The 15273-nt window shown below is 40.4% G+C and overlaps 1 protein-coding gene across 1 annotated transcript in view; it reads right to left on the bottom strand.

The window, feature by feature from the left end:
* LOC126428008 (molybdenum cofactor sulfurase 3) overlaps positions 1-15273 on the bottom strand; it is a 184122-nt gene that overhangs the window by 127082 nt on the left and 41767 nt on the right. The window contains exon 3 of the mRNA XM_050089890.1: positions 2486-2738. Within this exon, the coding sequence (XP_049945847.1) occupies positions 2486-2738 (253 nt within the window). The remainder of the gene's footprint in view (positions 1-2485; positions 2739-15273) is intronic.

Raw genomic sequence — 15273 nt, 5'->3', positions numbered from 1 at the left:
TGAAGCTACAGCACTCTGAAGATTGCTAAAAGGCATACTGCCCAAATATTAAAGTAAGCAATAGTGTTTATGTGGTTGCAGAACCAAAATTTAATGCATCAGGCACTAAACTACGAAAACATGAAGATGCATATAATGATGACTAGTTTCAAACATCTTTGTCCATTACTGAACTAATCCTGAGTGATTCTGAACTGTTTGGTGAAATAACATTTTTACATTCTGAGCTATTCACAGCTGTTCAATTACGAAAATGTGTGTCCTTAATGTAAATCCCTGAAATACACTGAGCAATGTCAATGCACATGGCTGAACATACAAATGTTTGGAGAAGTCTGGAGGAGATTTTATGCACATGCAGATATCAGATGAGTAATGGTGTGGTGGTTTTTTTTCCCCAGCTAGCAAAACATATACAGTGTGAGCCATGCTTTCAGAGGTTAGTGATTCTGAACAAAAATGTCATATGGATATATGTCCTATTCCAAATGGTTTTCAAGATTTAATATCACTTTTGTATTTTTTTTTTTAATAACTCAAAAACCACAACCTCCAGTGAAAACGTGGCATAGTACAAAATTAAACCACATTACATTTCCTACAAAAAAGGTCCTATTCATTTTTTCTCTACGACTAACAGTTTGCCTGTCACAAATTTTCTGTAGCTTAAGTAGCTTCTGTTGGCCAATTTGAGATAGTTCTCCAATTTGGTAGACCACAAGTGTTCTGTATCATTGTTTGTCTCAACTTCCTCTATGATACTCTGGTACACTGTAAAAAACTGCAATGTTTGAGTAATAAGAAAACAAATAACAGTGTAAAGGATGGATGAGAAGTCCCCATACCCCTGTTTAGTATAAAATATTATTGCACAGGGTGGTAGCTATGTTACTTCTTATCAATTGCTGGAATTCATGTTGACCTGTTTTTTCACAGTCTCAGTCGAGTTTTAATTTGTAGCCATGGCAGATGTGAATGGTCATATTGAGGTGCGCTTAGGAACAAGCGTTTGGGTGTATGAATAACAACACACAGGGGAGACAATGAGATAGCTTATGGGAGCATTCCAAGAAATATTTATTAATGCTCCACCTTGAAAGGCAATACATCTGGATTGGGAAAGACAAGCTTTAGGTTTTGGTAGTGTTAAAGATGACAGAGTAGAAGGAAGAAGCCACGAGGAGAAATGTGCCAGAGTCTCTATGTGAAGTTGAAACATAAATGTGCTTCAGAGCTCGGTATACCGAGGACGAAAATGCAAGAGTGCATAAAAAAAGACCTTATGGTCAGAACTTTTCCACCAAAATTCATAAACAATTTATCGGATACAGACCGGAATGAGTGTGTTTTAGCATGCTGCACTTTGTTTCAGATGAATGTGTCCTTTATCACAATTCACGTGCTAGAAATATTGTCATTTGGGTCAAAGATAATCCTCGTTAGACAGAAAAGTTAGAAAGGAACCCGCCTCATGTAATGATATGGGCAGTGATGATATAACATCAGATGTTACACTATGTTAATGGTGCAAATTACTTTCACATGTTATAAACATAGTTCATACTGCAACTTGAGGAAAGAGGTCTTTCAGACTGCAGCAAGACATAGCTCCTCCTCGCTACACCCTTGCAGCGTGTGAGTTCCTAAATGAGCACCCGTGGTTCCTCAGCAACACTAGCTCCCTTAAAATGACCACCAAGAACACCTGAACACTCCACAACTGACAACTGGTTATGGGGAGTCATTAAGACGCACGTATTTTCATATTGTTATGCTACAAACAAACAACTGTGCAGTGCTGTTGTGGATGCGTTTCACGCTGCAACACTAGACACAATTAAAAATATGTCATAAGGAACACGGAGGTGCATGTAAATGTGTTTAAAGCACAGTGGGGAACATATCGATATATTGGACATTTAATACGTAAGCAAGTACTTGTGCCAAAACAAGTCAAATCAATTAGCATCTGATACTAGGGGGTACGGGGATTTCTCTGTCCATTAAATGTGTTCTATCTCAGAAACTGTGTGGAATAGGGCATATGTTCATTTGAAGTTTTTTGTTCAGAGTCTTATATACTATTACGCCCCAAAGCCTGTACCTTTCCTCCTGATTCACCCTGAATGGTTATCATATGGCTATATATGGTTAGGCATGATTTACAATTCTGAAGTTGTTATCACTGACAAATTCTATAATACGATCTGCCTACATACTAAATATTAAGAGAAACAAATATTAATTTACAATTAGGAACATTTCAGAAAGCACTTCAATGAGGTCCGTTTTTTTCCCCCACACACAAATCTGTGTCAATTAACACCATACTCGATATGTGGTTCTCTAGGGAGAGAAACAGGTGGAGGCTGGAGATGTAGGGACAGGGAGGGTACAGGAAGTCGACAGACGGACACTACGATTATGACAGTGTCACCCTTTCGTTACTCAGGAACCAACTGGCGGCAAACACGTCTGATCTCACCTCTCTGTTAGTCTTGCTGAAGACAGAAAAAGCTTCCTCCTGGCTGATGCACGTGACTGAAGCACCTCGAGATGCTGCTAGTTCTCTCATTCCCAGTACAGACGTGTGGTTGTCCTGAAGGTAGGTGAAGGTCCCAGCCTGACCGTCCTCTCCCCAGACAAAGGACTCTGCTACCAGCTTCAGGGCTGCTGTTGCCCCAGATGTGAATATTACGCTGTACTCGTCTGGGTTGGCATTGTAATGCTGCAACACTCTGCAAAAGCACAACACAATAAACAGTAAATGGCATAACTTACAACAACCATAATATAAAAAGTGTAACCCATATTCTTATAGGAAATAGTACTGGTTGAAGCTAGAAAAACTACACAGAAGAGTCAAAGAAACTGGTACACCTGCGTAATATCTTGTAGGGCCCCTGCGAGCACGCAGAAGTGCCGCAACACGACGTGGCATGGACTCGACTAATGTCTGCTGGAGGGAATTGGCACCGTGAATCCTGCAGGGCTGTCGATAAATCCGTAAATATGAGGGGGTGGAAAACCTTCAGAACAGCACGTTGCAAGGCATCCCAGATATGCTCAATAATGCTCATGTCTGGGGAGTTTGGTGGCCTGCAGAAGTGCTTAATCTCAGAAGAGTGTTCCTGGAGCCACTCTGTAGCAATTCTGGTCATGTGGGGTGTTGCATTGTCCTACTGGAATTGAACTGGAAGTCCCTCGGAATGCACAATGAACATGAATGCATGCAGTTTATCAGACAGGATGATTACGTATGTGTCACCTGTCAGAGTCGTATCTAGACATACCAGGGGGCTGATAGCACTCCAACTGCATATGCCCCACACCATTAGAGAGCCTCCACTAGCTTCAACAGTCCACTGCTGACATGCGAGATCCATGGGTTCATGAGGTTGGCTCCATACCCTTACACGTCCATCCGCTCGATGCAGTTTGATATGAGACTCGTCCAACCAGGCAACGTGTTTCCAGTCATCAACATTCCAATGTGAGTGTTGACAGGCCCAGGCAAGGCATAAAGCTTTGTGTCATGCAGTCAGACATCTACATCTACATTTATAATCCGCAAGCCACCCAACAGTGTGTGGCGGAGTGGGTCTTCAGCTCTGAAAGCCCATATCGACGATGTTTCGCTGAATGGTTCACATGCTGACACTTTTTGATGGCCCAGCATTGACATCTGCAGCAATTTGCAGAAGGGTTGCACTTCTTTTACGCTGAACAATTCTCTTCAGTCGTTGTCGGTCTCAATCTTACAGGACCTTTTCCTGGCCACAGCGATGTCAGAGATTTGGTGTTTTATTGGATTCCTGATATTCCCAGTACACTCTTGGAATGGCCATACGGGAAAATCCCCACTTCATTGCTGTGTCCCATCGCTCGTGCGCCAACTATAACACCACATTCAAACTCACTTAAATCTTCATAACCTGCAATTGAAGCAGCATTAATCGATCTAACAATGGCACCAGACACTCGTTGTCTTATACAGGCATTGCCAACTGCAGCGCCATATTCTGCCTGCTTACATCTCTCTGTATTCAAATACCCATGCCTGTACCAGTTTCCAAGGCACTTCAGTGTACAAACATGTGTCTGGAATCTAATACTTGTTAAGAACGAGCCATTTTAATCATGTTGAGTACTGTCCATATTCTTCCTGCTGATCCACAGCTCATTTCTTATTTCTTTTGTTTGTCTCTGTGGTTAATTCTCTGGTTGTGACGCTGTTATTAGACATAGCAATACGTCATATTCCAACTATGAAATTAAATCTAAATATGAAAACTAGTGACTGTGTGTTCTGCTTCAGAGCAAACCTTATTACATGTGAGATTAAATGGCATAGTGGAATACACAAGATTCCATTTGTGTGTAGTAATAACTGACGTGTGACATAAAACTTGGACACATTTTCAGAATTGCAACCTCTATTTTTGATGAACTTTAGAAACACTCTGGGAAAACAATAAATACAGGTCTTGTCCAAAAACATGCAATCTGCAACTGCACTGACAATTAGTAACTCTTTGTGGGCTCAGGTGCCCCCTGCTATATATATAACAATGATGGTTCTTCACAGACACTGTTAAATTTACAAATTTTAATGAAACTAATTACAGATTTTCACATGAAACTGTGTTACAATTCGATGAACAACATAATCAGTATATATATATATATATTAACTGCATTGATTTACAAAATATATGACACTTACAGAAAAATCAAAAGGTTTATAATTATAACAATATTTAAATGTTGTTTCTAATTAAATGGCAATTACTGAATGATTAATGATACTACAGTGTATTATTATATACTTGAGCTTAGTGTAGTAAAAGATAGTGTCATAAATTACATTTTAAACAGAAAATACAAGTATGTTTACGGTACATTCGACTCTAATTCTTGTATTTTCAATTAAACATCATCTGAATGAAAATGAACTTGTCATATTCACAAATAAACGACATATAAAAATGAGCAAAAATAGAAACTTTCAAATTCGGTGGTAAGACACAATGCGTATCATGTAATTTCATAACTAACTTATTGATCTCTTCACTATGGTATGTCTTGGTCTGCTACATTACAACTATTCTGTATGTATCACTCTGAGGTCTTAGGGTTGTACTGGCATTATAGTAAGACTATTGACTCCATTGCAAGAGAACAAACATGTAGACCATGAAATGGAGTTCTTGTCTGTGTAGACGACATGGACAATGGATGTGGCTTATGGACAATGAGGCACTGCTCCATTTTCTACACCTCACACAGCAGTAGCTATTAGTGAACAATGGATTGCTGAAGTAGGTCCTGTAGTGTGGCCTCCATGTTCAGTTGGCCCCAATGCCCTAGATTTTTTTCTATGGGTAAATTCAAATGCAACAGTGTATTCCACTCGCTGACAGTGTACACATTACAGTAACATCCACATTGTGCATCTGACCAAAACCAAGCTCCACCACGAGTGTTCAGATGAGTTTATTTTTATTTCAGAAGGATGTGTAAGAATGAATAGTAACCATGTTGAGCATTTCCTGTAATGTCGACAGCCAGAGGCTATCAAAGGACAGAATGGTACATGTCTAAATGAGTACTTTTTTTCACATGTATGTTTATAGGACTTATTTTCTAGTTTCGACCAGTGCTGTCTTCTGTAAGAATGTAGGACACTTTTTTCTAAACCTTGTGAAGATGTGGTAGGTCAATTTGACCCCGCTCATTTTGTTTTGTTGTGAGTTCTTTGTTGCGCAGTTGCACACTGTCGAAGTTCTCAGTAGCTCTAATTATTGAACTCCCCTCCATAATGTGTGCACGCACTCAGATGGCTGCCATTCGGGAAAGGAGAAAAATGGGTGCAAATGGTAGGAGGGTATTTTTGACCTTTCCACAGCCACGAAGTAGTATTTCTGTGCCATTTTTCAATTTATCTTTTTTCATGAATGTTTTTTGGTGTTCATGAATGTTTTTTGGTGTTTTTAGTCAAAGTGGACAACAAAGAATGGGAGGCTGAGGATATGCGTCATCGGCTGGTGGAATTATCAGACAGTGAGAATAACTTTATGACAGATGACAGTGAAAATAAAGATTGTGTACATGAGCACAGTAGCAGTAGTGGGGCTGGGCAAGATGGAAGTGAAGGCAGTGACAAAGAAGATAATATACGACCAAATGGGCTACAAATGTTGCCCACAATGCTGCGTTACCAGAATTAGTCGAGCGATCGGAAAATCAGGTACGCAGTTCATTTTATTTTGCTGAAGATGGATCCAAGTGGTGCGAAAATCCACCTCAACAACAAGTTCAGACGTGTTCTGAAAATATCATCACACAGGTACCTGGTGTGAGTTTAATGGCAAGATTAGCAATGACAGAGCTTGAATGCTGGAGTCTGTTTTGAAATGAAAATATGCTTAGTATTATCTTGAAATACACAAACTTGCAAACTGCAAAAATGAAAGCAGCTTGTGAAGTAGTTGCAAATTACTATTTTATGAAGGAAATGGCCATGAGTGAGCTGAAGGCTTATATAGGTTTGTTGTACATTGCTGAATTTTACCAATCTGGGAGGAAAAACACGATCGACCTTCAGGCTTCAGATGGAACAGGCGTTTAATAATCATAAAAGTGAGTTGTGTACATGGAAGAGAGATGGAGATTAATGGTAAGACAGACTTTGAAACCAGATACAAAACTGGAATACATTTTCAGGTGCAGATGTTGACTCTGATCATGATTTACTGGTTATGAACTGCAGATTAAAACTGAAGAAATTTCAGAAACGTAAAAATTTAAGCACATGGAACCTGGATAAAAAATGGAAAGAACCATAGGTTTTTGACAGTTTCAAAGAAAGCATTAAGCAACAACTAACTGAAATAGAGATAAGGAACACAATATAAGATGAGTAGAAAGACTTAAGAGATGAAAATGTGAAGACAGCAGAAGGTCAAACACACAAAATGACAAGGCCCAGCAGAAATTCTCAGATAATGCATGTGATATTAAGTCCAAATGTTGAAAGGAGAAAATATAAAAATGCAAAGAATGAAACAGCAGAAGGGAACACAGACGTCCAAAAAATGAGATTGCCGGGAAGTGTAAACTGACATAGCAGGAATGACTAGACAAGAAATGCTAAGCTGTAAAAGTATGCATGACTAGGGAAAACTAAACAAACCTATGGAGAAAAGAGAAGTAACTATACGAATATCAACACCTCCTTTTAGTCACCTCTTACGAAAGGCAGGAATACCTCGGGCCTATTCTAACCCCCGGACCCGCAGGGGGGGATATATGCGTTATCCGGCGATTTCATTGAGGTGGTACTGCCATTGCCGGTCCCAAGCCCGGGGCCCCATCTCGGAAGTGAAGAGGAAGGAGGAGGGGGAGGAGTAACAACCTCGTAAGAAAACCTGGGTCCATCTGGCTCCGGATGGTAGCACCCAGTTAGGGCCCCTACCTAGGGTTACAGGCGAAGCCCGGCCAACGGTCTCGAAGGCGGAAGAGGAACATCGCTTCCCAACGGCATAGAGAGCAGAAGAGCCACTGAAACATATCAGGTAGCAGCGGTACTCCATGTTAGGGGTGGCTACCAAAGGCGTCTGTGTCCCCATGTCAGGGGTGGCGTGAACACATCGTCTGGGGCTAACAACTTCAGTCGTATAACTGGACGGACACGAGACGTCCCGCCAAAAAATTTTTTAGGTCACGGAATGGATCGCACTTTGGAATCGAGATTACCCCAGGGGGACAATCCCCCGTCGACCGAGGTCGACGCAAGCAGGCATTCGGATTCTAGGGGACCTGCCAAAAAGTGCATAAGGGAAGAGTCGGAGCTCCTGAGAACCTCAAAGAAGATTAAAACTAAAAAGACTTTCAGAATTGGAACCATAAATGTACAGACAATGATTGAGACTGGTAAACTTAAACAGGTAATAGATGAGATGAAAGAGAGAAGCATTGGAATATTAGCGATGCAAGAAACAAGATACACTGACGAAGACACAGTGGAGTCAGAAGGCTTCATAATGCTGAAGGGGAAACCGGGAGCTAAAGTGGGAAAGGAAAGACATGCACCTAGATGCTTTGGTACAGGGTTCATAGTAGACAAGAGATATGAGAATGGCATAACTGAAATGAAGAGCAGGTCAGAAAGGATATCAACACTGACTTTTCAAGCAGGGAACAAAAAGTATACAATAATAAATGGACATGCACCTACAAATGACAAGAACAGGAAAGACAAGAAAGCTGCTGATAGTTTCTGGGAAGAGCTAGATGATACACTGAAAAACATACCATATAGACACATAAAGATACTAGTAGGAGATTACTATGCACAGACTGGAAGAGAGAAGCAACATAAAGGAGTAGTGGGTGAGTACCCTGCACACCAACGGACAAACAAAAATGGAGAAAGGCTAATTGAACTGTGTCGAGAACACAAAATGAGATTGATGACAACACACTTTGGAGTCAAACAGTGTAAGAAAAAGACATGGGCAGACCCATGCACCCGCCTTGGGGAATTCCGAATTGACCACATAGCAATCAGCTGGACAAATGCTAGAGAGATCATGAACACAAAGGTCAGGAAGAACACAAGAATAGAATCAGATCACTATCTTACAGAAGTTAAGTGCCTCTGGATTCCAAACAGGGACAGACGAACAGAAGAACAGAAAACATAAAGGTAGACAGAGACAAATTAAGACACAATCGATCCAGATATGAGGAAGGAATTGAATCATTCAATGAATGGGACGACATGAATCAAAATATGGCGAAACAGGCTGAACTATGGGGAAAGCAAGAAAAGAAACTGAAGCACTGGTGGTGGAACAAGGAATGTGAGGAAGCGGTAGAGACTCGCAGGAAAGCCTGGAGAGACTGGAGCAGCAACAAGGACCCAGAAAAATGGGAAGTTTTCTTAGGAGCAAGAAAGGAAGCAGCCCAAACAATCAGATGGACCAGAAGACAGAAGATGAAGCAGGAACTGGACGAGATTGAGACCAACTTCAGGAAAAACAACAGCAGACACTTTTTCGGGAAATTCAAAAAGAGTGTGATTGGATACAAGGGTAGGGAACTGTTTATAAGAGATAAGAAAGGGCAGCTGGCTGTTAGTGCGAAGGAGAACTGTCGGATTTTTGCAGAGAAGTTCCACGACCTGCTGAACTGTGAAGCACCTGAAGAAGAGCTGGAACTGGGTACTGACACAGAAGAGAGAGAGCCACGCCCTCCAACCAGGGATGAAGCTGCACATGCCATAAGCAATCTAAAGAATAATAAGGCAACTGGAGAAGATGGTATAGCAGCCGAGATGATAAAGTGGGGAGGCAACAAAGCAATAGACAACATGACCAACATAATTCACCAGATCTGGAGAACAAAGAAGTTACCAGAAGGATGGAAGAATGCAATTGTAGTACCAATACATAAGAAGGGGGACAAGAGAGATGCAAACAACTACAGAGGAATATCGCTACTAGAGGTCGGATACAAGGTGCTGTCAAAACTATTGCCCAAGAGAGTAGAAGAACAGGTAGAAAGTACAGCTGGCGACTACCAAGCGGGATTCAGGAAGGGATGAGGCTGTATAGAACAGATATTTATCCTGAAGCAACTGATAGAACATAGGGCCTTAAAAAGCAAAAAGACAGTAATAACCTCCATCGACAGACAGACTCTTGTTAGGATCCTGAAGAACAGAGGACTTGATGGAACTGCACAAGAACTCATAAAAGAAATTCTGACAGACACAAAAACAAGGGTGAGATTCAGAGGAGCACTCTCAGAAGAATTTGAGATAAAGACTGGTGTTAAACAGGAAGATGGATTGTCACCATTGTTGTTCAATATTGCACTGGACGAAGTGATCAGGCACTGGAGAGCAATAAATGAGGAAATGGGAATACCAAAGACCCATGTGGGGGACAAAAAGGACAACAGGGCTCAAATGGACTGCCTAGCCTTTGCAGATGACATAGCAATAGTAAGTGAGACGGAATAAGACGCAAAGACACAACTCGACAACTTAAGTAAGGTAGCCAGAAAGGTGGGACTGAGGATCGCCTATAACAAGACAAAGACATTAAACACCACTGCAGACTGGGAAACAACGGAAGGCACTGTGCAAATGGTGGACAACTTTAAATACCTGGGAGAATTTATAACAGGAAGGAACAGGAGCAAGGAGGGAATAACAGAGAGGATAAAGAAGATGACGTCAGCCTTCTGCATGAGGAGAGAGGTATACAATAAAAAGAATATATCCACAGAGGCAAAGATGAGCCACTACAAGGCAACAGTGAGGAATGCAGTATTATATGCTGCTGAGATGATGACACTAGGAAGAAACGGGGCAGAGCAACTAGAGAAAGAAGAGAGGAAAATACTGAGAAAAATACTAGGTCCCAAAAGAGGTGGAGAGAGGTGAATGCGAAGACCTAGGGAAGAATTGTACCGGAACATGAGAACAATATCCGGGGAAATCAGACTCAAAAGGGCAAGGTTTGCTGGACATGTAGTTAGGATGAGTATGGACAGAATGACAAAGAGTGTGGGAAACAACAGGGAGGAAAGGGGAAAGACAGGAACCAAGTGGACTGTTGAACTTCGGAAGGACTGGTTGGGATTGGGGATCGAGGTCGAAGGAAAGGAAAATTGGAGGAACAAATATACACCGAAAAATATGCCGGAGATCAATGACAGAGAAGAATACAGGAAAAGATTAGAATGTCACCAGTGGAGCCGCCAGGAGAAACGGAAACTGAAGATCTCGGAAGAAGAGCAGGAGAGGAGAAGAGAAAGAATGAAGAGGTTCTGGGAGAAGAAGAGGAAAATGCAGTCCACGAAGGGGCTACCTGTGGTCCTACAGAGGCTGTAAAGCAAGAAGAAGAAGAATATTAACACCTCAGGTGGTATGCCAGTACTAAGCAAAGGAGGGAAAGCTGAAAGGTGGGAGGAGTATATAGAAAAATTATACAAAAGATACAAGGTGTCCCACATACAACCAGCACACCTCACATACCGTGTGATCATCTGCACATACAACCAGCACACCTCACATACCGTGTGATCATCTGTAGTCGAATTGCTTATGAAGTGACAACACTGTCTCAAAAGTTGGCTACACTGTGTTTTATCAGACAGTTGAGTGTTGCTGTACATTCACGTGCCAGTTGCCATCAGGAGCTCATACCGCTAAGTTGTAACAGAAATGGGTCAGTTTGCATTAGAACGGCAAACTGATATTGTGAAATGTGACATAATGACAGGCTACATCGAGGAGTGTAAATAAACAACTTCAAGTGAAGTATACCGGTAGGAAGTTCCAGACGACCAGCACTATTCGAGATCTGCAAAAGAATATTTGCAGAGGAATAGGCACTGACAGCAAGAACCCCTGAAACTGTAGACAGAATCTGCACGGACTTTATGAGAAGACCCTGCAAGTCAGTAAAGAGGTTACCACAGCAGGCTGGTGTATCTCATACACAGTGTTGTCATGTGCTAACTGAGGATCAGGAGAAAAAAAGAGGTTGTTATTGTAACTGGCTATTAACATAAATTACTAACAGTTATTTGGACTCTTTGCTTTGCTTCATGACAGATACGTGGTTTCATTTGTCGGGTTATGTAAACTCCCACATATTCTGCACATGGACCTCTCCACTCAGAGAAGATAGGTGTTTGGTACGCACTGTCCAGAATGTGCATTATTCACCCCATATTTTTCAATTACACCTTAAACAGTGCCCAATATCTATGCACAATTAAGACATCTAGAGAAGCTGTATGCAATATTCTAAAAATATGGAACAGCCACTCTCACATCCAATCAAAGTGTAGCCCTTATCACCGTGTCCCCTGAAGACAGGCTTGTCAGTATACACATCTGACCCCTGAGGTCCCTGAACTTAACACTGTGTGAGCTTTATTTATGTGGCACACTAAAAAGCAAAGAGTGTGCTGACAATCCTCACACAGTAGATGATCTTAAATGGAACATTACTAGAGAAATTAACATCACACCTGCAGAATTACAATGTGTTGCTCGTAACATCATCACATGAAGTCAGCGATGCCTGGATGCCCTTGGCCACCACTTCTGGCACCTCTTATAAACAGTAACTACATTTTTTTAACGTTACTATTGTCTATTCTTGTTTAGTTAGTTGATTGTTACTTGAATCTCTGGCATGATACGTATCTGTTTTATGTGAATATTACTGAACTATCAGTTTAAAAAGTGATGGTTGCAAAATACAGACAAAAATTATTTAGAGAAGAATGGAAAAACTGGTAAAAACTGATCGCAGGGAAGATCGGTTCAAGTTTCAGAGAAATACAAAAACATGTGAACTCTTACTGACACATAGCCTGAAGAGAGGCAAAACTACATTTATAGCATTTGTAAACTTAAAGAAATCTTTTGACAATGCTGAATGGAATAAACTTTTTGAAATTCTGAAGGTAGCAGGGGTAAAATACAAGAAGCAACAAGTTATCTACAACTTACACAGAAACCAGACTGCCAGCATGTTAGTTAGTCAGTCAGTCAGTCAGTTTGTTTGTTTCAGGTTCCATGAATCATTTCAATGATAAAGCCTAAAGATGTGGAACAACTCATTTTACATTCACATCACAAATTAATTTGTAAATGTGTCTACATGGGTTAGTAATTCCCATCCACGACTGTTTACACATTACAGCAACAGAAATTATTACTGCAGGATAAAATGAGTTGTCAAGGAGAAACTACCTAGTTTGTTTTCAATTTTACTCTGCTGTCTGTCAAACATTGTATCGGTGGGTAAGTTATCAAAAATTTTAGCTGCAGCATTTGAACCACTGTTTGTGCTAAGGACAACATTAATGGGGAGTAATGAATACCATTTTTCTTCTGGTATTGTAATTATGTACATCATTGCACCTTTTCAACTGCAGTGGATCATTTACAACAAACTTCATGAGGGAATAAATATCAGAACACCAAACTCCTTAAACAGATGTCAACAAGATAATCATGGGGGAGCGCCACATATTTTTACAACACATTTTTGAGCAATGAACACTTTCTTTCTTAAAGATGAGTTACCCCAGAGCATTATTCCACATGACATTACTGAATGAAAATAGTCTCTTCTCAAGATTTACAATGATTCTAAGTGCAAATGTTCTAAGAGTTCTACGAGTTCCAAAAGGTTTTTTAGTTTAAATTCTCATCAATATGAGCACCTAAGAATTTCGAAGTTTCCACCCTATTTAATATTTGCTCAGCATTTGTTGCACTTATCACTGGTGTAGTACCCGTACATGTACAGAACTGAATATGTTGTGTCTTTTTAAAATTGAGGGTGAAAGTATTCGCAGAAAACCAGTCAATGATACTTTTAAGAGTTTGTTTACCATTTCTTGTTTCTGTATGTATGCTGGGGTTGATTACAATACTAGTGTCATCAGCAAAAAGAATTAATTATGCTTATTGTACATTAGATGGAAGATGGTTTACATGTATGAGGAACAATAGTTGGCTCAAGACTGAGCCTTGGGGAACCCATATGTGATTTCTCCCGTCAGAATGATGTCCCCAGACTATATTGCTTTAATTATTAAGTACAACTTTCTGCATTCTTTTGGTTAGATATTACATTATCCATTGGTTGGCTATACTATCAATCCCATAAAACTTCAACTTATCTAGGAGAATACTGTGATTCCCACAGTTAAATGCCTTAGTTAGATCACAGAAATACCATCCAACACTATTTTGCTATTTAATGCTTGTAAAATTTGTGTGTGAACATGTAAATGGCATTCTCAGTAGAGCAATTCATCTGAAATCCAATCTGTTATTTGCTGAGGATATTATTGTTGCTCAGGTGAGATACTATTCTCGAATACATCACCTTCTCAAAAATTTTGAAAAATGATATCGGCAGTGAAACAAGTCAGTAGTTCTCCTATCATTTCTCTTAAAGAGGTGTTGGACAACGGCATATTTCAGTCTTTCTTAAAAAATGCCTTCTGTTAGTGCTGCATTACATATTTCGGACAAGACAGGGCTTATCATATGGGAACAATCTTAAGCAGTCTATTGGAAAAACTGTCAAAATGAATTTTGGGTTGTCCAATCTCTTGTTTCAGTACACTCCATATAGCCTTAAGTCTGTTGCCAAACTTACTGATTTCTGATATATGTGCATGTTTCTTGATTCTTTCATAACTTTTCTTAGTAGTTTTGAGTAGTTTTGTAGTGTGCAACTACCGCAGGATCTCTACTTGCTCTTGCCAACAGATACACTTCCGTTTTCCTTTCACAAGATACTTTAATCCCTCTACTGATCCATGGCTTTTTTACATCGCTGTTCAATGTCCTTTCACATTAGCTTATGTGAAAAGCTGTTCTCAAATAATGATATGAAGTTGTCATGGAATAGATTAAATTTTATGTTAGTATTTTATTCATTGTAAAAGTCATCCTGGGCCATCTCAGGTAAACTGTTCCTAAAAGCATTTGTATTGGAGTGACTAATTATTCCAACTGATTGCCACTGAGGAGTATTCATACTGCAGGGCTCTATCTTATTTATCCTAACTGAGCTCCATGATCAGAAAGTATTTGTTACTGGGTAAACAGTTATTTTCTTGCTTTGAGTTTCACCAAAGAAAACATTATCAGTCAAGATCCTTTACCCACCTGTGTTGGAAAGTTAATTACTGAGATCAAACTGCAGGACTCAAATAAGGTTTTCCTGTTTAAATCCTTTAGAACATTTACACTGACATCATCACAGACTATTAACTGCTTGCTGCTCTACAACAGATAAGTGAAGTAGTAGTTGAGAAGGAAAAGAGACATGACTTTAGCCTCTCTCTAATGTTATTCAATCTGTACATCAGCAGGCAAAAGAGGAACACAATGCATTTGTGCAGCAAAATAAGTGATGAAGGCCTTCGGTATCTAGTGCCTTATAATACAGCCACACAACCAGGTGCTGTCAGCTGCCGCCCTGTTAAGACGCCTGAAATTCAACTGCAGCCCATTCGGCCTGTGACAGGCGCTACTGTATCTGCAGACACCACATCTGCCAGATACGGTGCTGTTATGCCAGCACTAGCTTGCCTCCAGCCGCATTGCACTAGACAATTTCCTAGTACACCTCTGCTAGACGGCCTTTACAGAACATCGCACAGCAGCCAACGCGAATTCCCATCCCGACAGCGATGTCTCGACTCACCAGCACGAGT

Source organism: Schistocerca serialis, chromosome 12, assembly GCF_023864345.2.
Source record: "Schistocerca serialis cubense isolate TAMUIC-IGC-003099 chromosome 12, iqSchSeri2.2, whole genome shotgun sequence".
Taxonomy (NCBI): domain Eukaryota; kingdom Metazoa; phylum Arthropoda; class Insecta; order Orthoptera; family Acrididae; genus Schistocerca; species Schistocerca serialis.
This window is presented reverse-complemented; position numbering and strand designations above follow the sequence as displayed.